This window comes from Styela clava, chromosome 3, assembly GCF_964204865.1.
Source record: "Styela clava chromosome 3, kaStyClav1.hap1.2, whole genome shotgun sequence".
Classification (NCBI taxonomy): domain Eukaryota; kingdom Metazoa; phylum Chordata; class Ascidiacea; order Stolidobranchia; family Styelidae; genus Styela; species Styela clava.
In genome coordinates this window covers 8237606-8265356 of record NC_135252.1, presented here as the reverse complement: position 1 = coordinate 8265356, position 27751 = coordinate 8237606, and the positions used below count along the sequence as shown (strand labels likewise).

Below are 27751 nucleotides of genomic sequence, written 5' to 3'. Positions count from 1 at the left end.
GTAACTTATATATCTTGTGAATAATCCTATTTTGCTCACTGTTTTTCGTAGTACGAATTTATTCTGTGACGTCATAATCAATCGAAAATCTATCATTTTATTATTTGATGCATTATAAAATGTATTGATAATATCACCGACAGCCTAAACAAAATGTAGCGTTTAACCCTCAGCAGAACAGCTTGAAAATTCACACAAACTGATGCAATCAATTTATGTATTACGCAGTGTCTGATAAATTAAATCTACACATTTTTATCGAAATAGTGAATTTTCATTAAAATCAATTCAAGAAAGATATTTTAAAAAGTATTGTTTTATAACACAAATGATTTTTGAAGCCTCTGGATGTTTCTCTACTGCTCTTTTCATGATATAATTAGGTTTAACCGGGAAAGTTTGGTACAATAGATTTCTACATCTTCACAGACTGTAAATAATATACAGACTTTCCATTTTTAAAAATATTTTAGGGTAATTAGGCCGACTAAAAGGGCCTTTAAATCCGTTTCATTTAGCTTAGGAGAATGCTTGAATGTATTACATGTAGCCTACTACCGGTATATTACATAAAAGTATATATATATTTCATGCCTACTTATTCGAAGTGCTTGACTTGTATAAAAAATGGAATGGAATGCAGGTGTGCTGCGCAACTGACTAGTATAAATAAATATATCCACAGGTACACTGTTGTGATTCATTCAGCAGCAAGTCGGCTAGCAGAAGATTCAGAAATATTTGTTTGTTTACAAACGAATATGAATTACTTGTAGGCTATCTTACTTATATTGCAAGATTTCAGTTCAGCACCACCTCAACAAGTCGATACAGCTAAGAACAAAACACATCTTTTTGTCATAATATCCACGAGCAACGTAGAAATGGCAAATTCCTTTAGCAGTATTCTAGCATAACAAATGGACGACATTGGTTATTTACGCACGGCATAAGTAGTACATCTCATCAGAGCCAGCCGAATAATTAAAAAATCAGTTTCACAAATAATAATTTCAGTTCGCATGCAACAATGTATCACCACGAGTGTTGTTGTTCAGCGGCACAGAAATGACTCTCACCAACCGTACCTGCATGATATGAAAAATTGTGAGTTTACTCATAAACTGCGTAAAGTCTGATATTAGAACTTTATAATGAAAGTATCTTGGCACATATAACTGACACACACATTCAACGTCGCCAAACACTCAAAGAAAGCCTACCTTTCTAACGACTTGCGATTTAACACATGATTGCTTTTTGGAACAGTTATTGTGGAAATTGTCGCCATGTAGAATGGTCATTTCAATGTTTTGTTTTTTTCAAAAAGGCGGTACTTTTGGTCAACTTGTGTACAGTTCTATAGCTCAATTGACCGGATAAAAAAAGTTCAGCAATATATATAAATAATACCTCAGCGTTTGCTGGAGGAGATGAATTGGTACGTTTGACATCTTGTATTGGACATTCATCTTCATCGTTATGTGAAATATCGGGCGATTGATGCCAGCGTTGCATTTTAGCATCCTGTAATTTGGTTATTGAATCAATATTGTATTCAGAATTAGTTGAATACTTATTTTTACTTGATCATTTTTATAGCAGGAAAAGGTTTCAAATATTAATACCGAAGGCAGAAATTGCGCACTATTTTTGGTTGTGTCACAATGTCAACAGCCTATATGACCCGTGTGGTACAACAACAAAAAAACTTCATATATATATCTGTTGCTGTACCAAAAATACGTAATATATATGTAGAGCAAAGTAGGCAATCATAAAAATAGATCATCAAGTTTTCTACTTCATCTACGAGTGAGATAACGTCTTGACATTAGAAGTAGTTTGGACAGTAAATCTAAATGCTTCGTATAAATGCTGAGCACCTACCAGTGAAAGCCTGCAGGCAGGACTTAAAATTTCAATGTTGTTATCTTGGTTTCGAAGATGCCGATTCTCCCAGTCTTTCAATATAGTCATCAGTAATTTGCGTCGTTTTCTTTTCTTGCTGATATGACAAATAACCAATTTAATATTCGTATGCCATATATAAATGATACTTAATTTACACAACCGAATGCCACAGAATGTCTAGATTTATGAAATGGAATTATTAGTTTGTTAGAGTACTGAAGAATAAATATTCGTCTGCAAAAAGCTATCTGCTTGGACATGTCAGTCTTAAAATCATATTTCACGCCTTACAATATTTCCAACTTACTGATAAATGTTAAAATTACCGATCTATCAGTTACCATAACTAATCATGGAAAAACTGTACTTTAATTAGTTTTAACGTTTTATTGCTTGCCTCGTTTTTCTTTTCTGTTTTTCGGGATCATTTGACTCCGCTAACAAAACATGATTCACTTTTGTTTCTCCCTCTCGTGATATTTCATCTATAATTTTCTTTGGGCTTTCTGCAACCTTTACTGGGTCCGCAGATGCTTTCTCTTCTACAGGTGCAAATGGGTTGTGAATTCCAGAAGGCTGAACAGTTTGGTATTTGTGTAAAGTACGACAAAAAAAATTAATTTATTATATATAGATTATAGTGTAAGAGTGCTAAAAGCTAAAATTAATTACGATTTAATTTCTCTATACGGAATATTCGATTACACTAGATTTTTATTTACCAACATACCGTAACTCAAATACTTTTCATTTCATTTCTCACATACCAATGGACTTGGTGTTTTGATTCTTTCGCCGTGGCTTATTCGTTGTCTTATTCGTCGCTTGTTACGACTCCTTTCTGCATTCTGGGTTCTGTTCATTCGTGCACGAATACGCATCAAGTCTGCGTTAATTTCGGCCACACCTAGTCATATAAATATTAATATCAAAGTTATAATTGTTAAAATTGATTTTAGTCAAATGCAGTTCAAAAATAGTATGATACCATCTCCCGAAACTGCCTCGTTGTCGTCTCCAACCCAGCTGCGCACAATCGGCTGTGTTACCAAAGGTGTGGTCTAAACAAAATACCGTTAAATAGTAATACTTTACAATAAACTACGACGCCAATAAACAGACCAGGTATTGGTCCACTTTATTTCCTAGTACCATTGTATGACCATTTGAAAAAAAAAGCAGAGCGCCTATCTGAGAAAAAGAAATTATGTATATATATTAAGTTAATATTAATTATATTAATAATAAGTCTTTTCATCTGTTGTCAGCGCATCCAACACGTGTTGCTTTATTAAAAGTCAAATGCAAATACTTTAAATTCCAGGGGATAAACTAGGATAAAACATTAACCTTGGATGAAACGCGAGGTAAATAAACTAGCGGAGATTCTTTGACTTCAGCGAAATTAGATCTACTGACAGCAGGAGGAGAATTTTCAAAGAGCTGTTTTCGCAGAGTTTGCGAGTTTACGTAATTCTCTTCGTTTATTGACGGTGTTCCCTCACATATTGCATTTGGCATTTCTTCCTGAAAAAGGTATTGCACAGATCAGAATTAGGAGAGTGCCATAGAACACATAGTCTATCTATGAAGTTATATAATAGCTTGTAGAATAGCTTTTTAAGCTTTCAAGTCGCCATTTGTCAAATCATACTGTTAGTTTCTTTTTGCGCATGCAACCTAGAAAAACTGTCCGAAAACTGAAAACAACTTATATATACCTCTACGTTCTTTATCTTAGTTTCATCAATCTCTTCAAATTCTCCCGAAGCATATAGATGCGAAACTTGTTCTTCAGGAAGAGGGGGAAGCATAGCTGCCGACTTAACGTTGTCTACAATTTCATATTCTTGCTCTAACACACTTCTGGGACTGAAATGCAAGCTAAATTCTTAGTCGTTATCAACTCCATCATTGCATCATAAAAGACCAACATTTTCTTTATTTACCAATTTTGCATTTCTAACATTCTGTGCCAATGCAATTTTAACTTTTAGTCGATAATGATTTTTCAGAAAATGGTTATACTTTTTAAAACAAATGCGTTTGCATTAACGTGAAAGGCCGCTGAAAAGCTTGCAAAAATGTTGAAAGAACCACCTTTCTATTTTGGGGTCAGTAGTTTGATCTTCAAATCTTCTACATGTCGATACAACTTCTCTGCTGGTGTATATAGGATATCTTTCTATTTTTGTCTTAAAAAAGAAGCATATTATATTTTACTAAGGCTTTTAAAAATCGCTTTTCTTAATTTGCATTCGTATTAGAATATCGGCGATATCAGATTTATCAAATCGGCGATAATACGTTTAAGTTTGGAGAACCTTCGCCCTCAGGTATTTCTTATCATGTGTTTAGTATTTAAGAACAAAGAAAGGTTGCTTAGTAGGCTTTCCGAGTTATATTATTACGCATATTATTACTTCAGTTACAAAGCATTGTCCTACACATGGGGATATTCAAGTTTTACCTCTCGTCGTTCAATCTTCTTCACGTTTGTATTTTCTCTTTTAGAAAATTTCAAGCAACAGAGTAATATCAACAATAGTAATAATATCGGAATCGCGGTCAATGCAGTTATCATCCCTGAATGAATCGAGAATAGTTTTTTTACAATTAAGCAAATTTTATAATAAATGTTGGATTATCTCTTAGAACTGAGCCCTGTTTATTTGAACAATTTTTCTGATTATAAATGATCATTATTGCGTCATTTACTCACATGATGATGCTACTTCTACTTCACTTGCAATGACAGGAGACAAAACTGGAATTCCAAGTATTTGAGACAATTCTTCTGGAGACAGGATGCTGACCGTTACAAATACAAGAAAAAAATTCGCTCATAAAGAATGTAGAATAGATCCACATTGCCTTATTATTGCCAAAGATTGCAACCAGAAAAAACGTAGATGATTATTATTAATCCTGGAGACTTCTTTTGTTTAGTATTCCAAATTTTACGAAAAAAATGAAGTGATTGGCTTCCACCAAAATTGTTTCATCGGATTTCGATGCTTTACTTTTACACTGTTATTTATATCACCAGAAACGGCCAAGAGTAATACTCCAGTACATAAATGGCCTACACCATTGTCGTTCGTGTTCATTTCTAATTCGAAAAATTATATTTATTGGAATATATCCACGGTGATAGCATTAGCTGCTGCGGATTAATAAATACCACTTTTATTTTCGACAAATGCCTCTTTTCTCTACAGTGGTTTATTTCATAATTGGAACTTTTTTAAATAAAAATATAATGACACGAATTTACTTCAAATCAATAGCTTAGTGCAGCAATTTTAGTTTATTTCTGAATCGCATTGCGGTAAACAAAACATTGAACCTACCGCAGAACTGAAACGACGTTTCTGCTTTCCAAATATTGACCATTTTCCCGCACGGCAAACTCAACATAAACTGCATGATCTGTCACTCGTTGTAACAACACAATATCAATCTAAAGCATTGTTAGTAATTAATGTAAATTCTTTTCATTTCGATTACGTTTATGTTATTTAAAGCACATAATATGAAGAGAGGACTTGGGATTATAAATATATGTTATAAATATAATAAACTTAATTAAACTTAATATAATAAACTTACCTGTATAGTATCAGATTCGTTAATGGACAGCAGCTTTCGAGAAAGTCTTTCTGCGTTTTGGGATATGGATTTTTTCTAAAATGAAACAATAACAATGAAATTAAGGGACTACACGGCTAAGTTCAATGATATATTCAAGCTTGATTTGGCTAGCGACATTGATGAAAAATTCTTGGCCTCCAACTCCAAGGATGAAGCCATTTTGCGTGTCATTACATAAAATTGTTTTTCCTTACAAAATGCTAATGAGTATGACGCTAAAGGATTGGCCGTCATTACATTGATTGACCGCGCTACATTTTTGTTATTGAAAAATTGGCCATTGCGCTACGTTTTTGTTATTGTTGTAACCAATGGCGTAATTTGGGCAACCATGGAGTGGCCATTAACTGAAACTAAAATTGAAAAAAATGAGCAAAAATAACACCTGAATACAAAAGTGTGACGTCATAATAATAATGGAGCTCCTGGCCTAATGGCGTCCTCCTGATGATTTTCTCCACTCGTATATATCGCCGGATGAGAACAGAACAGGCCTAAGTCACAATTTTGAGTTTTGAGAAAAATGCAAAAAACAATTTGGAATTTTTTTATTTTCGAATTTCTAGATATTCACACTTAGTAAAGTCCTGAGCTCTGGTTATTTTAATGTGGATGATAATATCTTTGTAATCAATATTTTTTGGCACTTCAGCTTCAATTCCTTCCTGCTTTTTTACCCCCATAAGAAACTTTGGCCCATTCTGTTCTCAACAACTTCTGAAATTTTTTGTATGGGATGCAAGGTAAAACAAGGTGCCTTAGGCCTAAGTTGCACTGAACACATTTTTAGGGATGCAAGTTTCGGACATTTCATCTCTGATGTTCATGCCCATCATATTGGAACTTAGGACTATCTTTTTTCAATATTTTGGGGTTTTGAGCCATGCTCTACAAGGTGGTGGTCTTGAAATCCTGAATTTCTCAATAATAAAAATTTTAGCTGGACTTAGGCCCATTCTGTTCTAAAATATTTTAGGCCTAAGTCCAGCTAAAATTTTTATTATTGAGAAATTCAGGATTTCAAGACCACCACCTTGTAGAGCATGGCTCAAAACCCCAAAATATTGAAAAAAGTCAATTTTCCAAAAATGTGACTTAGGCCCCTTCTGTTCTCACCCGGCGATATGTATATATACATATATATCATTTTTTATAAATATCTTGATTCAATGGACAGCACCTTACCAATATGTTAGAATATTATGCTTTTGGTGGCTATATATTTTTTTCTTACCTCTTTTGCTATTTCGTATGCTCGTAGTAAATTTGATTCCAAGTTTAACAAAAATGTTAAGTTGGTTAAGTCATCATTGTCGGAAATTAGGAGAAGAACCCGAACTCTGTATTGGTGTGCTACATCCTTTATCTCAAAAGTATTGAACTGTTCAGAAATATTCGTTGCGAAAGTAGAATTATTTTGATTGGTCGTTGCTGAAATGGTCTGTAATATAATTGAATCGCTTGTCGATAGTTTTGGGAATGACGTCGGAGATGTTGATCGGCGCTTTCTAGGTGTTGATGTGTAATGTGTCCATGTTGTGTTAGATGCATGTATGCTAGTAGTCTTGATGTTCGTCTCAGTGTTTGTCGTTGTTCCTGTTGTTTGCGTCGTGTGTTTCGTTAACTTTTCTGCCTTTGTAACGGCTGTTGTGGTATTCTGTGCAGTCGTTGTATTTGTGTGTTCAATTTTCATGTCATTGGTTATCGGTGTAAAGGTAGTTTGTTCAGTGTAATCTAAACTAGTGCTAGAAATAGTCATACCAATACTGGTCTGAATCGCGACGCTTGTTCCAATACCGACTTCGGTTGAAAATCTCTCAAATCCGATGCCACTACCACTCGTAGGCGAATCTGTAGTCCAAAGCGGAAAGTCAATCCGGGCAGACGTCGGCATATCACCGCTAGTTTGATCCATTGTCATAGTAGTGAGTGCATGCCAGGTGGTTTTCAACTCTTCAATTTCCGGGATTGTTGAAATATACGTCGGTGTAAAATTAAAGGTTGTGATATCCACATCCTCGCCACCTGCCGAACCGGAATATGCAGGGAAAAGGGTAGATTGGGAGGTGGCATTGCCCAAATTTGATTCTGTATTTTCTGTCGTAAATTGAACTCCTGGCATAAAGGTGGTCGCATTCAAGATATTCTGTGGCTGGTAACCATACAAAGGAATATGAGTAGTTTTGTCATCCACGAAATTCTTTGTTATATTTATCGTTCTGTTTGGAAAACTATCATCTTGAACTATTTCGCCGACATCTTGGGTAGCAAAGTTGTTACAACCAGAAAAGTTGCAGCATGAATACTTGGCGATATAAGCCTGGGAATCATTCACTGTATGATGATGGTACTTCCAAGGACTTGTATATTGTCCGCTAACATTATAATTCCCGCATGAAATGTTGAATGCTTCCAATTCAAAAGATTTTGTTGAATTATTAACATTTATAGGCGACTTGTCTCTGGACGTGGAATTGAAATTCTTCTCGTGTAGTTGGATAATTCCAGTATCACACTGTTGAATAATCGTGGTGGCAGAAATGTTGTTGTGGCTCGTGAAGTCAATGGCGTAAAGAATTACACTAACGCATCCTCTTTCGGGACATTCTCGAAGAGGGCAATCCGTGGTATTTTCTGATGGTGTCATCGAACAATCATGGCAGAAAAATCCCTCAGGTTTTTCAACCTCGGATGCAAACGAAGTTGAATTATTTGGCAAACTAGTCAAATACATCGGAAGTGTCGTAGGAGATGGTGAGGTGGGTACTGTTGTGGTCTCACGCTTGGTAATTATTGAGGTCTTTTCGATATCTTGCGTTGATGGCGGCTGAGTTTTGGTTTCTGTAGTAGTCGAGTAAAGTTTTATCCTTTCGGTAGATACGGCAGTGTTGGAGTTGATAGTAGTTTGTTGAAATACCGGATTGTTGAAGTTAACACCTCTAGGAAAACCCAGCTCTTCAGAAGTCAAGTTTTTTAAAGATGGAAAAGCAAGAAGATACTTTGCTAACAGATCAATATTTTGCCACACCGGAGTAGTTGTATGAACGTCAATGTTGGCTAATGAAATCTCAAACTCTAACAAAACTAACAGAAGCAATAGAAGATTTATTTCCATTGCGTAGGCTAAACTGTGATAGATCTCAAGCTGCTCTGAAAGTAATTGTAAACATATTATACACACTATCAGCGATGTGAAGCTCCTTTGACGAAAGTGACTTATCCAATGACCTGAGTACACTTGAAGGGCGTCTCGTTATTTCAAGTGCGAATCCACTTACATAGCTAATAACAATGTTTCTTAGGATTCTAAAGATTAACTATCGAGAACGATTTCAAGAATGCCTAACTGCAATATCCAAAATAGTTTTTGCAAGTATAGCTAGATATATATCCACATGAATTATAAAAATAGTTTTGCCACAACTGTTGCTTCACGTACGTTTCGTGACAAAACCATCTGATGCTAAGCTGTGCAAACAGGATCAAGGTGCTTCAATTAGAAAAGTCGCCTCTCGAATCGATAGGATTCAGTTTACCGCTGATGGGAATGATGTTATGTATAACGAAAAAGTCAATTGCGTCGATTTTTGCCTTAGATACCTTTACAGCGCTGCGGCATTCCCACGAAAATGGACTATTGGATCTCAATCTTTTGACTTTCAATTCGAAATATCCTCAAGCGCGACCAAGTCAGCTATCGATCACTTTCAAAACACAAGAAATGACTTGGACAAATTGGATATCAAAGTTTCTTAACCTCTGATGCCCTTAGAACCCGTGTAATTTTCAGATGACAATGAAATTTAACACAGCTTTATCGCCGACTAATTCTTCCAAAATTTAACATCTCTTTTAGAATATTTCTCAAAACTTCTCTACTAAAACGATCTTGTTCGTTTCCTATCATTTCCCTGATCCAATGAAACAAGCCAGCAAGCAACTGGATCACCTTTGCGATTATGAAAATCATGGAAAGAGCAAACAAGACGGCTTAATCATATGGAGAACCACGGCTTATCGTCCGGTTAGGTGCAGTTGCATGGATGGTAGAGGAAACCGCAACCGACCATCGGTTCCGTGAACCATCCTACGGCGGGGAGAATTCCAGCAACCCACTTCAACAAAATATTCCTCCATAGGTTTCGAACCAGCGAACCCACGCAGAGTAATCAGAGGTGCGGCGGCGAGCGTACGTTATTTCTAACGCTTACCACGATGCACCACGAATATTTCAGCTAACAACTCCCGTTGAAATCCCAAAGATGCATTTAGGGCTTAGGCTGTTCTAAACAGAGTAGTTCTTGCAAATTAAGAAATCCATAACACACAATAATAAAAGGTGATATTATATATATTAGGTGCAGAACTGTTTAGCAAGGCACAAAGTCAGCAGAAAGGTGAATTTGCCATGAATGTAAAGGAACGGCAGTTATGAGTAGGAATAGGCCAAAACCTTATTTCATTGTAATTCTAATTATGCTCTTTTAAGGTATACATGAAGTATAAAGGTATACATCACAGCATGGAACAAATAATATCTTTCCGCTGAAACTGTCCCACTTGAAAGAACTTAGAACAATGTACACGAAAGGAGAATACAAAAGTAAAAGGCGGTAGCAGGATTACACACAAGAAGCAGTCTGTACGTTGTATTAATGTATACGCCAATTTTAATGAATGCATATGGGAATGTTATAAGGAAATTGTTTCGAACAAAATTTATCCCAAAAGGACTCATTTTAAAAATTCAGCCAAATAAAAAACTTTTTTTTTTTTGTAAAAATTTGACTAATGTAATTTGGTTTATATAAGGAATTTGCTGTATAACATTTTTTTTTAGATATTTCAAAATGAAATTAATTTTCATTTTAAAAATTATTATAACTTTCCAGATAACAGCATCCCTACACACAATATGAACAAATCTGAAAAAGACGAGATGAGCTAGTATCATAACACATAAGTTTCGACATATAAGAAACTGAATGAATCTGCAGAATAATAGGAAAAATCATGTGTGTGTTTCAGGAGTAGAACTACTCTTGTGTGTAAATCCTGCAAAACCAAAGACAAACAAAAACTAAGCCAAATAACGATAAGTATCTTTTTCGCCCTCAACTCTTTCTAAATATTCTTTTTCAATGAGAATGTCGATGCACTTCTTGATGACAGGAACTCGAGGTTTGAATCGCTGAGATAGTTGAGTCAAGACTTCTCCGAGTAATTGTTGATGTTTGAGTTGTTTACGCATCTTCATAATACGAACAATTGCAGCCTAGAATAAAAAAAGAGAATGTAATGGATAAGATTGGCACACAGTGGGCAGTGGATATTGAAAGTTTATTATCTTCAATAATCATATGTTGGCGCTCCAGAGATGTGTTTATTATATTCACTTGGCTAACACAGACAGTCCCAGAACTCGTAATATAACTAAAATAAGGAAAATCGGAATAAAATTGTGGCCTAACCCTAACCTGGTACAAACACTACGGGAGTAACCATATATTTAGGTAATGTTTGAAGTGTTTAAAGTAGACATATAAAGATAATTGGAAGTTGACATTTGACAAAATCTTACTGGAGTTGAGAACTTTATTTGTATATATTTAGGGTAAATATGGTGAATATATAAATGTCAATATACTTGAATTAGTAGTTTTCTGTCTTCTTGGACATTTTTGTGAGTTACTTCTCTTTCTTGCTTTTGTTCAGTCTTCATTGGCACATTGATGTTAACTCTCAATTTTTTGCTGTTAAAATAACGGGAATCATAGAAATGAGGGTATATTGTTAAAGATTAAAGTTGGGACATAAAAATGATTGGTGCTCCAGAAGTATGCGCACCAAGATGTCACACAACCTGAATCCTAACCGGTACACACATACTATGTTCAGGTTGTGCGCCATCTTGGTGCGCATACTTCAGGAGGTCCAAATGATTAACCATGTGATATATGATAATGATTAATGGATGTAATAATATAGCATGATCAATTTGGCAGAATGGTTTATAATGCCGAATCTTTATTGACATCACCTTGTTTATCAGGATAAGATAGGATATTTATCCCGGGGTAGAGAAAAGTCGATTGAGACCGATTAATCATATGGTGTACTACGGCCTCTCAGTCGATTACCAGCCCATGTTGGGTATGGAAATAGTTTGCCATTTTTTTGTTTTTATATCTATGGCCTCGATGGTGGAGGAAGTCATAACCAACCAGCGGTTACGTGTGCCACCCCGGGGCGGCGCGGATTCCAGCAATCTTCTCGCACATAGTTACGCCTCATAGAATTCGAACCAGTAAACCCACCCAAGGTAATCAGAGGGGTCGGGGGGGGGGGGGGGGGGGGTTGGCATGCGTATCCCTCACCGTTAGCTCAAGGCGCCACACCGCCGATACAATTGTATGATAACCAATCTATTCTTACTTCTTATATCCAAGGAACAATCTGATACTGCTATCTGGTTCCAACTTTTCTTGATCATTGTCAGTTTCCAAGAGTTTACACTTGAGTAGAATCTGGAGGACCTGAAATACACAGAATTAAATAATTAGGGTAGATTCGATACAAAATGGTTGCAGCATTCAATATCCAGAATAGCTCAATATTTTTTATTTCAAGGTGGTTGACATGACCTCTTGTCTCAATTGGGCATCACAACAATCATACAACATTGGCAGTAGCTAAAATCTTCAGTTTGCAGCTAGCACAGATTCCTAGCACGAAATGTCTTGAATATTCAACTACAGTTTGGCATATGTTCTGAATTTTTATCTAAACAGTGAGTGAACTATATTTCCTATTCACCGCTGTGATGACCACAAGCCTGATGAAACCTGTTTGATAGACCAGTGGTCGGCAACCACCGGGCCGCGGCCCATCGCCGGTCCACGGAAAGGTTACTGCCGGTCCGCAGAGAGGTGACACAAAAACGGACAAGGCCGTAATAAAACCTCTACAATCTAACCACAAACCCCACGACTAAAAAACAGCACCCAACACAACAGTAAACCAGACAAACACAACGCCATGGGTTGGCAAAACTGCGGACCGTGAGCTAATTTGTTGCGGTCCTCGAACGACCCGACATTTGATACATGAAACCAAATATGATTCTAAATTTATTATTGTCTCTACACGGATTTATGTGGTAACAAGTGCTGATGTACGGTGCTTGTTTGGTAATAGGTAGCGTTGGTTGTATATCGTTTGAGTTAATTTCGATTTTTGAAAATTAAAAATGTCTGGAAAACGGAGCGACGAGGGTCGAGCATTCCAAAACCGGTTTTTGGATATGCCCAGTCAGCATCGCAGTTGTTGAGGGTTTTAATGTTAAACTCGTTACGGAACGAGTCGTCGAATATTCTACCCCGAGACCCGGGACTGCGCCACAGCTCATCTGGGCGTTAGTGCAAAAGATGTAATGTGCCTTGAGCAGTTTTATCTAAAGTGCATTACACTTAGAATAAAATTTAGTACTCGCCTGTCAGATCATCATTTGGACGAAAAGTTGCCATAAAAACATCATCTTTCACACATTGATAATAAGTAAATAAAAACAATGTATTGTTGGATAATTTATTAAAAACGCCACATACACATCCCATTGTGGCAGGCTTCAACACAGCAATAGAAGGGCGACAAGGCGAATGCGCCATTGAAGTTCAATTAATGTAGCGATTGTTCGAAGCGGAAATAGAAATATTGCACCCGCGCGCTACCGGAAATGTGTATATTTGGCCCACAAGTACATGAAGTTTTCCGACCACTGCACAACACTATTGAGCAGCATGTCTGACTTAATAAACAATTGCCATGTCAGTATGTCACAATATTGCTGGGTCAATTGTTTTCTCTAAGCCCGTATAAGAATGTCTCTCATCAGTCCGAAAAAGATCTCCCCACGCAGGCATTGTTAATTTCCCCGAAATCTTATTAATGTGAGGCCTGGTTTTCAATATTGATAACTACAAAAACGAAATATCGAGGTAGGGTGTATGTAAGAAACACGTTACGTGTGTCAATGTCGACCATATCTCGAACATCAAACAAATACAGATATCGCGTTAAATAGCACCACCGTCGTTTTTAGTATATTGTCAACATAAATTTCATAATGCGTTTAATTTATCGCATAGGCTTAGTTCGTTTGTATAAAGGTGGTCCGCCCAGATTTTGGTCAGGCTTCACCGGTCCGTCACTTGAAAAAGGTTGCCGACCACTGGTATAGACATTTAGAGTGCTGGCTAAACCAGTGGTCGACAACCACTTTGACGCGACCCGTCGCCAGTCCGCGGAAAGGTTACTACCGGTCCGCAGAAAGTTGACACGAAAACGTACAATTGTTACCGTTATGTGAGATCGGGTTTTCAAAATTGACAATTACAAAGACGAAATAACGAAGTAGGCCGAACATAAGAAACATGTTACGTGAATAGTATCACCTTTTGTTTTTGAATGTATTGCCAACATAACTTTTGTAACACATATAATTTATTACATTAGATTAGTTCTTCTGTAATTTGTATAAAAGTGGTCCACCAAAATTTTGGTCAGACTTTACCGGTCCATCACAGAAAAAAGGTTGCCGACCACTGAGCTGGACTATATCATTCGCTTCTTAATAATTCTACATGTTTTATAATATGCTATGGATATTTCAAGGATTTTTACCTGAAGCAAAATATCCATCTTTAGCTGAGTGTTGTCAGCGAGTTGTTGCACCGTGTATGAAAGACAAGTATTATACTGCAGAAGGACTGCCATTTGAAAAGTAGATGCCTGGAATGAAAATGAACAAATTTAGGATTTTAGGTATAAGAATGTAAAATAATAATTGAAAATAAATGAAGTCAATAAATCGTGAAGTTACATCAATGCAGATCTTTAGATATCTTAGTCTACAACTCGAGACAACCAAAGTAGAATTACATGTAACAGCATATCGTATAGAAAATATTACTGCATGTCAACTGTCTAAGCCAAAATTGAAAAACATACCTGCAAAGTGTAACGGTTTCTAAAGCAATTAGTCACAAGTTCTCCCTTTGACAGATGATAAAGCCATGACAATTTTCTCCCAGTATGCTGCTTTCCATAGAACGTAGTAAATCTCTGGTAGCTTTTTTCCAGCTGTGAAACAGATATATAGAAGAGATTATAGGCGGATATTATTGTAAAAGTTATAGAGTAAATAAGGCATGTCTGGTATTATCATTTCACATATTTTCATTCATTTTGAAGCGATATCCTAGTAAAAATACATTCACTGCGTATAGCACTCTGGTATTATTTGGTATCAAACATTAAAAAATGGTATTAGCTCTTGGACTGGTCTTAAGTGGTAATAAAAGAGTCTTCGTCGATTAATTATTAACCAACAAACACTGTAAGCATCTTTATATCAAAATAAATTTCAAGCAAAAATATTCATATCTCAATAAAATCAAGAAGAAATAATGAATTTAATTTATTAAAGAATAATTTAATTATCTTTGTACTAAACAAATAATTTATATGCAGAGTGCTATTTAGTTGCCACATGGTTGAATACACAAAATGCTTTAACCTGCAAGAGCAACATAAGTAGGCCTGGCAAGCTAACAACTATGATATTGTTGCAGGAACAGAGGCATTATGTAACTGTATTAAGCAAATAAAGAGAAAAATAACAAAGCAACTTACTTCAACAGGGAGAGTGAATGCAACTGATTGTTGGAAGGGCCACGATCCAGATATCAGAACTTGAATCGAAAAATCCACTAAAAAATAAAATTCCAATTACGGTACTGAATTAGTAAGAAATCAAATATGAAATCAGCTGGAGCAAGAATACTGTAGATTGTGAATTGGGGCTTAGCATAAATAATTCTATTTACTCGAATGGGTTGTAAACTAACTTTGATATGAGCATGACCAACTATGTCAAATTGAGAAATTACTTGATTATCAGCTAAAATGAAGCAAAAGATATTTTGAAATATGAATAGATGCCCATTGCCCAGTGGCCCTGTTACAAATTTGCTTCTTGAGTAAAATCATTACGGGAAAATATTAGCTGACTAGCTCCAAGTATAGATTACGAAATATCATAAAGAAAATCCAGTAAAGACAAAAATTGGAAAAAAGGGCATGGTTTATGGAAACTTTCATAGCTTTATTCAAAAATGGTACTTACAATCCAGTGGATCATCAAGAAAACTTGATTTGAATTTATCGTTGATATCTTTGCTGACTCCGATATCTTGGAACATTCTCTCTAATTTTGATGTATATTCAAATCCGCATGTTTGCTGAAAAATAAAATATATTTTACACTTACTTTTCAAAGCAAGGTTACAAGCAGAAGTAAAAAGGTAAAATACCAAGTATAGACAACCACTGAATGAATGAAAAGCTAAGTCAGAAGTAATTAAAATGAGGCGCAATTCAAATCTGACACATTGGATCAAACAAAAAACTTTCTATGTCACCATAAAGCTGGTATGTGGTATATATGTCCATGTTGTATTAATAAATGTCCTTTGTGGAGATATAACTTACTTTCTACTGCATACAAAAAGTTTCCTTACCAATGGACATAGATGTAACAGGTGATAGATGTAACCAAACTATAAGCTATTTATCTATAATAAGACCATTCAGATCGATACAGTTAGTGTTTATATAGTTATTTAGTCAGTAAATCAAATGCAGGAACAAAGTTTTGAAATGAAAATCCCATCCCTATCAGATATTAAAAGTAAAATGTACACATGATGTTCAATTTGAACCACTAAGCACTAACAATCATATTATTCAAAGATACCACAGATTTATTTCATGGAAAATCTAGTCTTACCTTCAGCTTTGAGATCATGTATGCCTCAGCATCATCACTGGCAGATGAATGATGTACAAGACGTTTTGCAAGCATTTTTGAATAAAATTTCTGGAATACATCTTTGTCTTCCACGTATTTGAAAACAATAAGCTAAATTACAGAAGAATTAATATTAGTTTTATAACATGTAAATACATACTTCCAATTGTTCATATTCTGTCAACTGTGAGACGTCTCATATTAAAAGTATCAGGTCTAACCCCATGCTATACAAGTCACCCAGAGTGCAATAAATTAGGTATGCAATGCAGAACCAGATAGTTTACCTTCCTTCGAAAAAAAGTAGCTCCTATACTGAGCTTTGTTCAGAGTGAAGATGTGCCATGAAAAAACAAGCAATCCTAAGGAGAGCTCAAGCATTTACTTACAATTTGATTCAATGTTTCTTCTAAAACAGACTCTTCAGGATTTTTTGCACTTTTCTTCAACAGTGAATCGCAGTACCTGAAATATATAGTGTAATTAAGTATACTGGTATAAACTTGTTTAGGACGTAAATTGGATTGTGGAAAACTTCACCATAGCAATTAGTAGACTCCAATATATACATTATCCTCAATACAGTGGATATTGCTGTAGGTCCATAATATAAGAGAAATTATTGGAATAATGCAAAAATAAAGGTAAATGTGACGTATAGCATGAAATTTATGTACAAATTAGAAACTCAGAATTGACATTTTTACCAAATATTTCGAGAGAATTTGTGCGACCAAATATGACAAAATCAAAAATGCTTCAGAAAGCTTCACCTTTTTAGATTTCAGCTTCAAGTCGTTAACCCTAACCCTTTCGCAAAAAAAAAGTAATTTAAATTCAAATATTATTTAACAAACCTCGCCAATAGCTCAGGCGATTTAGATGAATTATTTGCTGCAATTGTGACTGCATTTTTGTTGATGAAGCGTCCACATGCCATGTCAAGTGAGGCAACAAATCCTGCATCGCTGCGAAAAGCACTCAGAACAAGTCCATGATATTTTCGATAAACTTCCAAAATTGTATTTACATATAGTTTTGGATCCTTGAAAAAAATAAACAAAAGTTTAATGTTTGGAAATATGTCAGTCAGTCAGATATCATAATTAACCGTACTTTCAATTCTATAAAGTCAGAGGTAAGAAGACATGTATACAAGTGTGTGTTCTTAATCTCAACAAGCAGTACATGGTCTAATGCAGTGGTCTTGAACTAAATACGTTATTTTCTTCATATAGGAAAATTTATTTATCGTCTTCTTTCATCACTTTATATATATTTTTATTATGACTTTTGAAACAATGACAAATTTGTTGTTTAATGTTAAAAAATTGCTAAACATATATTTTACAGAAGTAGTAATAGAGGTTTCTACCCTCAAACTGCAATATATCTTTACAATTAGAACAGTCTGGTCTGGTGGATATTCAATCGAGTGTTAAATACATATTAGGAGATATTTTAAATCCAGGTCCAACATAACTTGCGTATATACTTTCTTATCATGAATCCCATGGTAATATGTTGGTCTCAATGATAAGTCTTAAAAAATATGAGTGTACTTACGTTTATAGCCATTTCTGAACATTTCTTGATTGCGGCATCACCTTGATTATAAATATGCTTTTCTAATAGTTTCTTCAGTTCACCAAGACCATCTTTTATTTTCGATACCAGATTGTACATGCGACCAAGATCTAGATACAAAAGGTTGTTGTAAGCAAGTAATGGACTACAATACCTTTAATACTTCTCAATATTATGCATCCAAGCAATGAGTGTTTGGTGCCAAAAATATTGTCAGGGTTACTGTTATATGTTCCCTACTCAGGCACAGTCTACCATGTTAGGGTCAAATCAAGCTTCAGTTAGGTATACGTCACGCTATCCTATAGCAGCACTGCTTCGTTTATTGTACAAAAAAGCATTATTCAAAACAAAAGGATTGGAATAAATATTTATTTAAGAAATCCATGTAAAATTCGAAACAGTGGTTCTGGAACTTTTCAAATCGCACACTTCAGAATTTGTCAAGTCTCGCGTCCCTCCTCAAAAATACCTAGCTAACAATAAGCTACAAATAACAGATAGTAAGGCTGAAGCAACACGTTGAAAATACGTGGACAGAACGTGAATAATGAAAACGCCAAGGATAATAAAGATACGAGCACAACAGCTCTCTACAATCTCTTATTACCAATAAAGAAATGCTAATATCCAAAATAAGGTGAGCAAGATCAAATGTAACAAATATTTTATTTTTAATTAGCTTCACAACCCCTCAAAAAATTGTTATACTCCCCTTGTGGGGCGCAGCCCAATGTTCGAGAACCGTATATTTAAAATCATTGCACAATCTTATATTATTCAATCATTACTTATATTAAATGTAATATAGATTTGTCTATTGTCTGCTAAATTACTTATATCTAGTTCAGAGAAATGATACTTTTTGTAATAAAACTAATAGTAATAGAACTAATAGGATCATCCAAATGATAACACTATATTACCATCATTCTTATCATCATTTAAAAGATTCTGGAATTCCGAATGAAACTGATCGAGATGTCGTTTTATCAAAACCTCTTCACATTTCTTTGCTAATTCATCTTGAGTTGATTCATGCAAATACAATTGAACCCTGTGCTGCTCTTCATTCAGTCTTGCTTCAGCCTGTCAGAAATTGTTGATGATGATTGAGTAAAAAGAAAAATCTAAATTATAATATGATAACAGAAACAATAATTAATTTGTTTTATGGACTAAAGAAAGAAAAATCTTATTACTATTCGATTGGACATACGGTAATTGGAAATGACAGAAAAATATGACTGAATAACTCAAAATTATTGCAGGAAAATAACTATTTCAGAAATATTCTGTGTAATATTCCATTTTTCAGCAATATTGCCAGAAATAAGTGTTAATTACGGTGGAAACTATAATTTTGCATATACCGTAATATGATGATTTGGCTGTGAAATAAATCTATTTAGAATATTTGAAACCCAGGTAATCGAAAGAATAATAGATTGCCGAATATAAAGGATATGACCACCCCCACCTATAATGAGCTCTATCCACTTGAAATACAACCTTGAGCAAATAATGATAAAACCTATTAACAACTGTTATGCTTTGTTACGATCAAGCTCAAATGTAATAATGCTTCAAAATGTTCAGTTTCGTAGAAAACAAATGGGTTAACTACATTTATCCCATAGGTTACACCAGAGATCGAAAAAAAGAATAAATTGCTATTCAAAATACATTGTAAAATATTATTGATTGTGGACTATCAATATAATTTTATAAAGAATTTTTATCAAATCAAGGTCATGTGCACTCACATTGAGTCACACAGGTTATTTTCAACAATAAACACATAGAAGTCGAGTGTATGCAATGAAGTTGAATTGGGAAACACAGGAAAATGAGGTAAAATTGGTATTATAATTTTCAGAAATCAAATTTTCAGTAATATTGTTAGACAAGAATTAATATCAATCAGAATGATTATTTTTCAAATGAAACTATTCTGAAATATTTTTAAAGGTAGAATTTAAAATATTAAATAGAATTTTGAAATCAATTCGAATATTCGTTAATTTCAGAAATCCTTAGCATACACATAATCAATCTCCATGTAGTATCCATAAAATTAATAAATGAATTAATCCCTAATACATATTTATACATGTCATCACCAAATTCTTGCCTACCTTTTTCATGTATTCAGTAACTGGATTTTGAGACAAAAAGTCTGTACTTTCCGCGGTGTAATAACTTTCAGTATCTTCAAGAAATCGAGCCTCAAATGCTTCCTTGTACACAGAGAGTGATGGTACGATTGTTTTTGATGATTTGGAAGGTGAAGAAGATGATGCAGATTCATCTTCATTTAAACTTAACTCAACTGAAACGAATTGGAGTATCGGCTTAGAAAATATCCCCATTTCTGACATAAAGTAGTTAATAATCATACAGCTGAAAAACTATAGGTATATAATATACTTTAGAAATAGTTCTCTTCTATATCATTCTATACTTAGCAAATACGTCTTATCAAACAAAGTTGCACAACATTCTAAAAAAACTATAACTTTGATAAAGCTAGAAGAGATTTCATGGGCTTGAATTTTAGTACAAAGTTAGTTTACAGTATTCATTCTTGGGCTTAACTTGAAAAAACATAACATCCACTACTTGATAGTATGAGACACTAATGCAAACAGTGAATTTAAGATTTATATGCAAATACAACAGCGAGCAGATTTGGTATTCATACAAGGAGAATTGTACATCGATCCAAAACTTCAGTACATTTCCTTATCATGATGGTAGAAAATCAAAACCGTGCCGATGTAAAACCAATATATTAATATCATCTATGACTACGTATCCAGAATATTTTTTCTTCCATTACCGCAAGTATTCACTATATAGTTTATACCTTGTTGTATCAGAAAGAATAAGAATCACTGATCCCAATCTGATTAAAATTCTACTGTTTATTTTATATATAATTCATAGGCATGCATGCAAAAAGGTTTCTACTTATTTGATTGAAAAGTTCTCCCTCTAAAATTTTAAATTCATACAAGAACATACTAGCTACCAGTAGTTATTTTGGCTAAACATTGAAGTTAAAACATTGCTCTCAGGTATTTTTATGTTACATTCCTTACTTCTGTGTATTTTGTTTTTCAATACAGTACATAAGTATACAGCATACCATTACAGTATATCAGAAGCTTGTGATGTCATATTATTACACTTCTAACCTCCATGCAATTTATTTCCAGTTATACCATTTTTTTCTACCAATTGAATAGCTGTAAACTCATGAAGCTTGATTCATGTTTGAATTTTAGATTAGTCATAAAGGGTAATAAGTTCATGATAAACATGGCCATTGAGATTTTTTCAGATTTTGACTGTGCTGCAAAGTTTTTAGTTTTTTTTTTGTCGGTTATTCATAAATATTGCCGTTGCCAAGCCTTCAAGTGTAAAGATTTATCACATCATTGTTCCTTGCCACAATTGAAAGAAACTGCTGTCAAACTCAATCATTCAAAGATAATACTCAGTAAAATGAATTACGGACTATATTATTGGAAGCGATATTCCAAATAAGTCTTTTCTAACCTTGCCTTTATGAAATCGACTCTGATATTCAAAATACATACATGCTTCCTTAATACTCTTATGCCATTATTAAAGGTTTCAATAATAAACAATGCTAACTTTCATTAACTACTACCTGCTTGCCTTGCTGTAGTAAAAGGTGAATTCATCTGAGCAGGTTGAAAAGATAAAGGTATAGTACTTGCTGATGTTTTTTTCAATTTCATATCACTTGAATCCTTCACTCCGATAAAAACTGAATTTAAATTTTTTCATACTAGAGATTTTTTGGCGTTCCAGAAGTGCGTGTACCAATATGGAGGTAACTAATTAAGTTGTGTTGTTAAGTTGTTAACATCAAGTTGTGTAAAGGGACTAATTACTATGGGCAGGGCGTATATTTACTTGGCTAACACAGACAGTCCCCGAACTCATAATAGAACTAAAATGAGGAAAATCAGAATAAAATTATGGCCTAACCCTAACCTGGTAATCACACACTACGGGAGTACCGAGTTTTCTACTATCAAATCATAACCCATGAACTACTTACGGTAACTAAAATGCACCAATCTTCACTTCTAATTATGTTACTAAATACATATCTTATAAAACGTGGTCATGGTACCATGAAACTGCATCAGCCTTCATTCGATTATGAAATAGGTCAAAATCGTTTGTCAAAATAGGTCTAAACTGTACAGCAGTTTAGCATCAAGTTTCAAAAACACTTGGCTGTAACTGTAAGTGAACTATTATTTTCTGACTGAGTGACATCAAGCTATGACGTAGTTTCCTTTTTACAAGATAAAGTAAACATTATGCAAATATTACATTGTTAGGAATTACAGGTGACTTTATTAGATTTACTATTATGTGTAGGATATTATACACTAAGTTTTCATGCGACAAATTAGCTATTTTAAAAAGAAATTACACTGAATGTCTACATTTATCAAATTGTAAATAATTTAGTATTTAAACTGTAACTTTGAAATTGTATTTAATTTCCAACTCTCTCTAACTGTAATTATAAAACTTTGTATATATTAAAGGTTTATTAGTAATGGTTATTACTATTCACAATTTTTGTATCAATGTTTTCTTTTGTAAATACCATGAATAAAAATAAAACATTGGACTCAAGCCAGAACAAATATACGGTGAAAACAAAAAAGGATATTTCGCTGCGTACTACGTCATCAAACATTTTTGTATGTTGAATAATTGTAAATAAAATGCCAATCAAATACTAATAACTAATCAACATGCTATGATACGTCATATTAAATGATACTTAAAAGTTTTCAAATGTCTATGTAGTTCAGTATTTGGTATCATTGAACGAATTTAGTTGAATTAAACTTTATAAAAAATCAATACATTCAAGACACAAGCATTCAGAGAGAAACGGCTGAAATTGACTTGTTGCACAATTCAAAGAAATCCATATGTTTGCGATAAATTCTATGTTTATGTTCCAAAAGGAAAATTCTGCGTAATTTTAATTCGAGAAATTATGGTAAATCAGGTTATATGAAACAGTATGAGCTCAATGGCACAGAATAATGACGGAACAAAATTTGAATATTGAAATACATTAAACTTCAATGATGGTGATATAAGCCTCTAAATATACCACAATTCTAACAGTATGCTAATCGGTAATAAAAATTGAAAAACATTATTTCTATTACTTGATGTTTTGAATGCTCCAATTCAAAATTTTTTCCATATAATTGTTATAAAAGTTTTGATTTGAAACTTAAATGGCCAGATTTTACAGCTAAATATATAATAATATATAAAATAAAATAAAAGCCTAATAAATATATATATATATTAAAATAATGTATAGAGAGAATAAGTTATCCTGCAAGTTTCATTAATAAGAAAAAATATCTTCAAATATCAGTATCTTCAAAAAACATCTCGCATAGGCTACTACACCATAAAGCTGCAATTTATTTTGTGCTGATTTTTTGCTCAACCTTGTATGGTGAGAAATTCATCCAAAGAAATTAGGCTCATTCAAAATCATACTGATAGGTTAGGAGAAATAGCTTTAAAAAACTGACTTCATGTACTATACTATTTTCAATAAAAAATGGGGTTTATCAATATTTTGTATTTTTGAAATTTTTCTATTGTATAAACAAGGTATATTATGAAGTGATTTCAGTCCATAAGCATTGAGTCCAAACACAAAAAAAAAGGTAATTATGAAGAATGATTTTATTTTGACACTATTCTGATGTTACATCATAACACAGAGAATTAGAAAATGCTCTATCAATTTCATCAAAATAAGACATACCGCACTTATGGATACCTTCCCTCTGGATACCTGTATGTAAATTTATTTATTCTCCCCTTACTAGCTAGAAAAGATAAACTTGACTATGATATCCTTCTTAATTTACACAGCCATATCATTTTATCATACAAGATAACAGACAAAAATGGTTCCAATCAAGTCTTACCATAAGATTTAAGGACTCCACTGACGAGACTTGTATTGATGATTTCTCCATTTCGTTCCTTCTCGATAAGTTTTAAAACTGCTGAAGTTACTTGTGTGTTGAGAGGCTTGAATAAACTTTCTCGCCAAATCACCAATGCCAACTTCAGATAACAAAAGAATATAATGATGTCAGTGTCACACCCATGAACAGTTAATAAATACTCTACTATCAGTTCATCAAATTTTATTTTCTTATTATTGTGATATACAACACAAAAAAATAGTGAAATACAATAAATACTTTGGTATTCCATTAATATTACTAAAAATGCAGCCCAAACTCTGTTTTTTTTCAGAATGAGTTGATAGCCCTTTGAATGAATTCTAAATACTGTTTACTGAAAAATAAACTGATAAGCGCTATATCAAAAATACTTGGACCAATCAAATAACTTTTATTATTAATGACATTCAATGTCTCGCCCTAAGTTTCATTTTATGACTCTTTCAATAACAATGATGAGTCTTTGATGAGTATGATGACCCATGACTTTTTGATCATGAAATAGATTGATTTGCTAACTTGTTTTGTATTGGATCATATTGACAAAAAAACAATGTAAAATCTTTCAAAATCTTTATAGTCAAGACAGAAAATTCTAGTATAATATGAATAAAAAAACTCACGGAATATATTTTATAAATATTTTTCCTTCCTTCATTACACTCTCTAAGAACCCAGTGTCGATTCAAGTAGGCACAAACACCATTTAATACACGACTACTGAATTGAAAACCCATCCATTGTCTTGTGTAAAAATGCAAAACATCTTCCCCAAGAAGATCAATCCCCTCCTGAAAATGAATTCATCAAAATCAATATTTTCAATCTTAATTATCAAAACAAGTGGGGATAGAAACAACAACACAGTCAAATACTGGATAATCGCGGGGATATTTCCAGCTGTACTAAATACTTGAATTATCGAATATATTTCAAATTGGGATATGATTAACGATGCAGATATTAATGTATATTCATTATTCAATGAGTTTCAATTCGGAAAAGTATGATTCGTTTTCTATTTTTCACAGCCATCAGTCACTAATTAAATTTTTGACCATATAGATCTGCCACTTGGTCACATTGAAACTGTTTTAAATTATATATAGAATCAAGAATATATAAAAAAAATATATAAGTACCGAAACTATGAATAGATCCAATTGTTAAATCCATGACTACATGAATTAAATTCAACTTCTTAGAAGCAAATAGCCAGCTCAAGAAAATATTGGAACATTAATATTACCGGTATATGAAAAAAAAAATAGTTCAACATGATTAATGTGTAAGTCGAAACACTAATCACATCGAAGGAATTTGTTGGTAAAGATAACAAAATAAATGAACAGTCAGTTTTGGAAATACCGGTGGTTGGAAATTTCACGTACCTGGAGTATACTAGATAAATAACTTTGCAAATATGATCGGAGTCTTTTGTACAGTTCATGCCCAACAAAATGTGCACTTTGAGCATTCTGCCATTTCTTTCCCGGTGATGATTTGAAACTGTTATTAGAAACTATTGCACCTGGTGCTTGACGTGAATTCCCACTAAGTTGAACGCATGTGCAGTAATTGTATACATGCCTGAAATTATTTGGATAGACCACTAGGAATGATATTTTTATATCTAAAATAAATTGTGACACCTGGGACATAAATCATACATGTCTTTTATAGAGAGATATTCAGAAACAATACAGAATGTTTTTTCTGCCAACCCACCATGACCCAGAACATGCGATGTCAAATTGCATACATATATGACATACAGTAAATACACATATATAATTAATAAGGAGATGCGCGACATATTCAATTGAACATTCATATTGGTGTTCATTTGTTTTGTCTCTTTGTCATTAACCTAATATGGTAAATCTAGATTAGACTATATGTAAAATAATACCAGTGGGTGGCAATCATTAAATTTCAATACAATTTTAAATTATGGTGGCAACAATAACGCTTACGTGTAGAGTTCAATATATCTTGGCTTCGTCATACTTTTGATTGTGTAAACCTTAAATAAGAAGTATTGCCATATATAAAAAGAAAATTTTGATAAAAATGTTTTATGAAACGGAATGCAATTATCATTCATAATATTAAATTTTTTACATTAAATTCTATATTTCCTGTACAACCTTCAATTTCCCTCCCCATACAGGATGGGCTCAAATTTTAATTAAAAATTAGGTGATATTTGGTAGCAATAAAGGCTAGCGTCGTATCTTTGTAACCAAAGTAAGTTGTGGCCTTGTTTTGAAGCTACTTTCATTTCCTACCAAGAAATATAAGTGTGGGCCTTTCTACAACATTTGAATGTGATGAAATATTTTATACAAGTATATACATTTCACGAAGGAGTGGTAGCAGAGATTACCCATAATAGGATAAACACAGAAAAATATGTTTATACAGATGATTATTTTACACAGAAGGTTATTCGATATTGCTTTTATAAATAAAAGTTTTCATGTCATCAGAAAAAATTCATGACGTTTTTCACACGATAAACTGGGTAGTCGAATTCAATCGATGACAGATATAAGACATTAAAATGGGATATTCGATTGACCTCAGCCCGGCAGCGTCCTGCTGACTTATCAGATAAAAATAGTCACTTCGGACGCTCCACTCGATGTAACTTTAATTTAAATAGAAGATATGACGACACTTGCATCCTGATATTTAATTTAAGCAGGATTTACCTGATCCATCCCTTGTTTTAAATCTTCCCATATTTGTGTTAAACCAATCTGTTTTCCTGTTAGTGATCCAGAGTTCATTCCAGATTTCCTGGAACTGAAAATACATTTATTATAATATATCAATAAAATTTGTATAATGTATATGTATAATGTAGTCTAAAATGGTCCCAAGCAAAGCAAATTTCAATTTTGTACAGGATTCAGCATAATAGGCTATTGAATTATGTCAAAGCAGGTTATCGATATTCACATTAAGCCATATCATTCACAAAATGAAAGTTGTCCCTAAAGTTTCAAACAGTTTAAGTAATGAAAGATGGATGTGTAACAAATTCAAAATTAAGATGGATTTCAAATCTTAGATTTGCCAGAATCGACATTGTGTTGGTAATTACAAAGAATAAAGTGTTTTTTTATCCATCTGGCTTAAGTAACCACCAATCGAGCACCAGTTAACTTTAAGATCAGATTGAAACGTACACTTCTAAAGAACACATTTTAAATCAACCACCTACTGACCTATACAAATAGAAAATTTGTGAAAAAATGACAGCTGACCACATGAAGAAAATGAAAAACAGCTTACTTAGACATTATGAAGTTTGCTGATTACAACTTCTGGCAATATACAGATTAAGTTACCAGTGTTATCTTGAAATAAATATTGACATCTGATACACTGTTATGTTTTTTTATGTAATAGCTGAATAGAAAACAGATCAAGATAAGTAGGAATCTTGGCTACAGATATAACCGTATCGTAAACTTTTTCTCAAAATTATAACATAATGCTTTATTGTTAGGATATTAATATTCACACAGCTATTACTGTATTACAAAGGATCAGATTCATTTGATACAATACAAAATTTAGTGGGATTCCTGGAAAGCAGTACTGGAGTAGGACAGTCGAAATATAAATACAACAGAACTCATGA

The 27751-nt window shown here is 33.6% G+C and overlaps 2 protein-coding genes across 2 annotated transcripts; both read right to left on the bottom strand.

Annotated features, from left to right (window-relative positions):
• Window positions 1–203: 203 nt before the first annotated feature.
• Window positions 204–8774, bottom strand: LOC120341817 (uncharacterized). Its single transcript, XM_078110820.1, has 14 exons — window positions 6803–8774; window positions 5527–5601; window positions 5268–5377; window positions 4637–4725; window positions 4385–4500; window positions 4015–4109; window positions 3636–3786; window positions 3265–3441; window positions 2903–2975; window positions 2682–2821; window positions 2312–2490; window positions 1891–2008; window positions 1414–1527; window positions 204–1088 (listed from the first exon to the last, which is right to left on the bottom strand). Exons 1-14 carry the CDS (start codon window positions 8681–8683, stop codon window positions 1014–1016), a joined length of 3393 nt encoding a protein of 1130 aa, XP_077966946.1. The 5' UTR covers window positions 8684–8774; the 3' UTR covers window positions 204–1013.
• A 1069-nt stretch (window positions 8775–9843) lies between these two features.
• On the bottom strand, window positions 9844–27547 carry LOC120342615 (cullin-1-like). The gene is made up of 19 exons (XM_039411530.2): window positions 27400–27547; window positions 26814–26907; window positions 26073–26122; window positions 25488–25686; window positions 24720–24887; window positions 24052–24193; window positions 20164–20357; window positions 18952–19114; window positions 18005–18135; window positions 17296–17483; window positions 16828–16903; window positions 16418–16549; window positions 15755–15869; window positions 15262–15338; window positions 14578–14709; window positions 14251–14358; window positions 12004–12104; window positions 11216–11321; window positions 9844–10843 (listed from the first exon to the last, which is right to left on the bottom strand). The coding sequence occupies exons 1-19, from the start codon at window positions 27405–27407 to the stop codon at window positions 10649–10651; spliced, it is 2379 nt and encodes a 792-aa protein (XP_039267464.2). The 5' UTR covers window positions 27408–27547; the 3' UTR covers window positions 9844–10648.
• Between the last annotated feature and the right edge of the window lie 204 nt (window positions 27548–27751).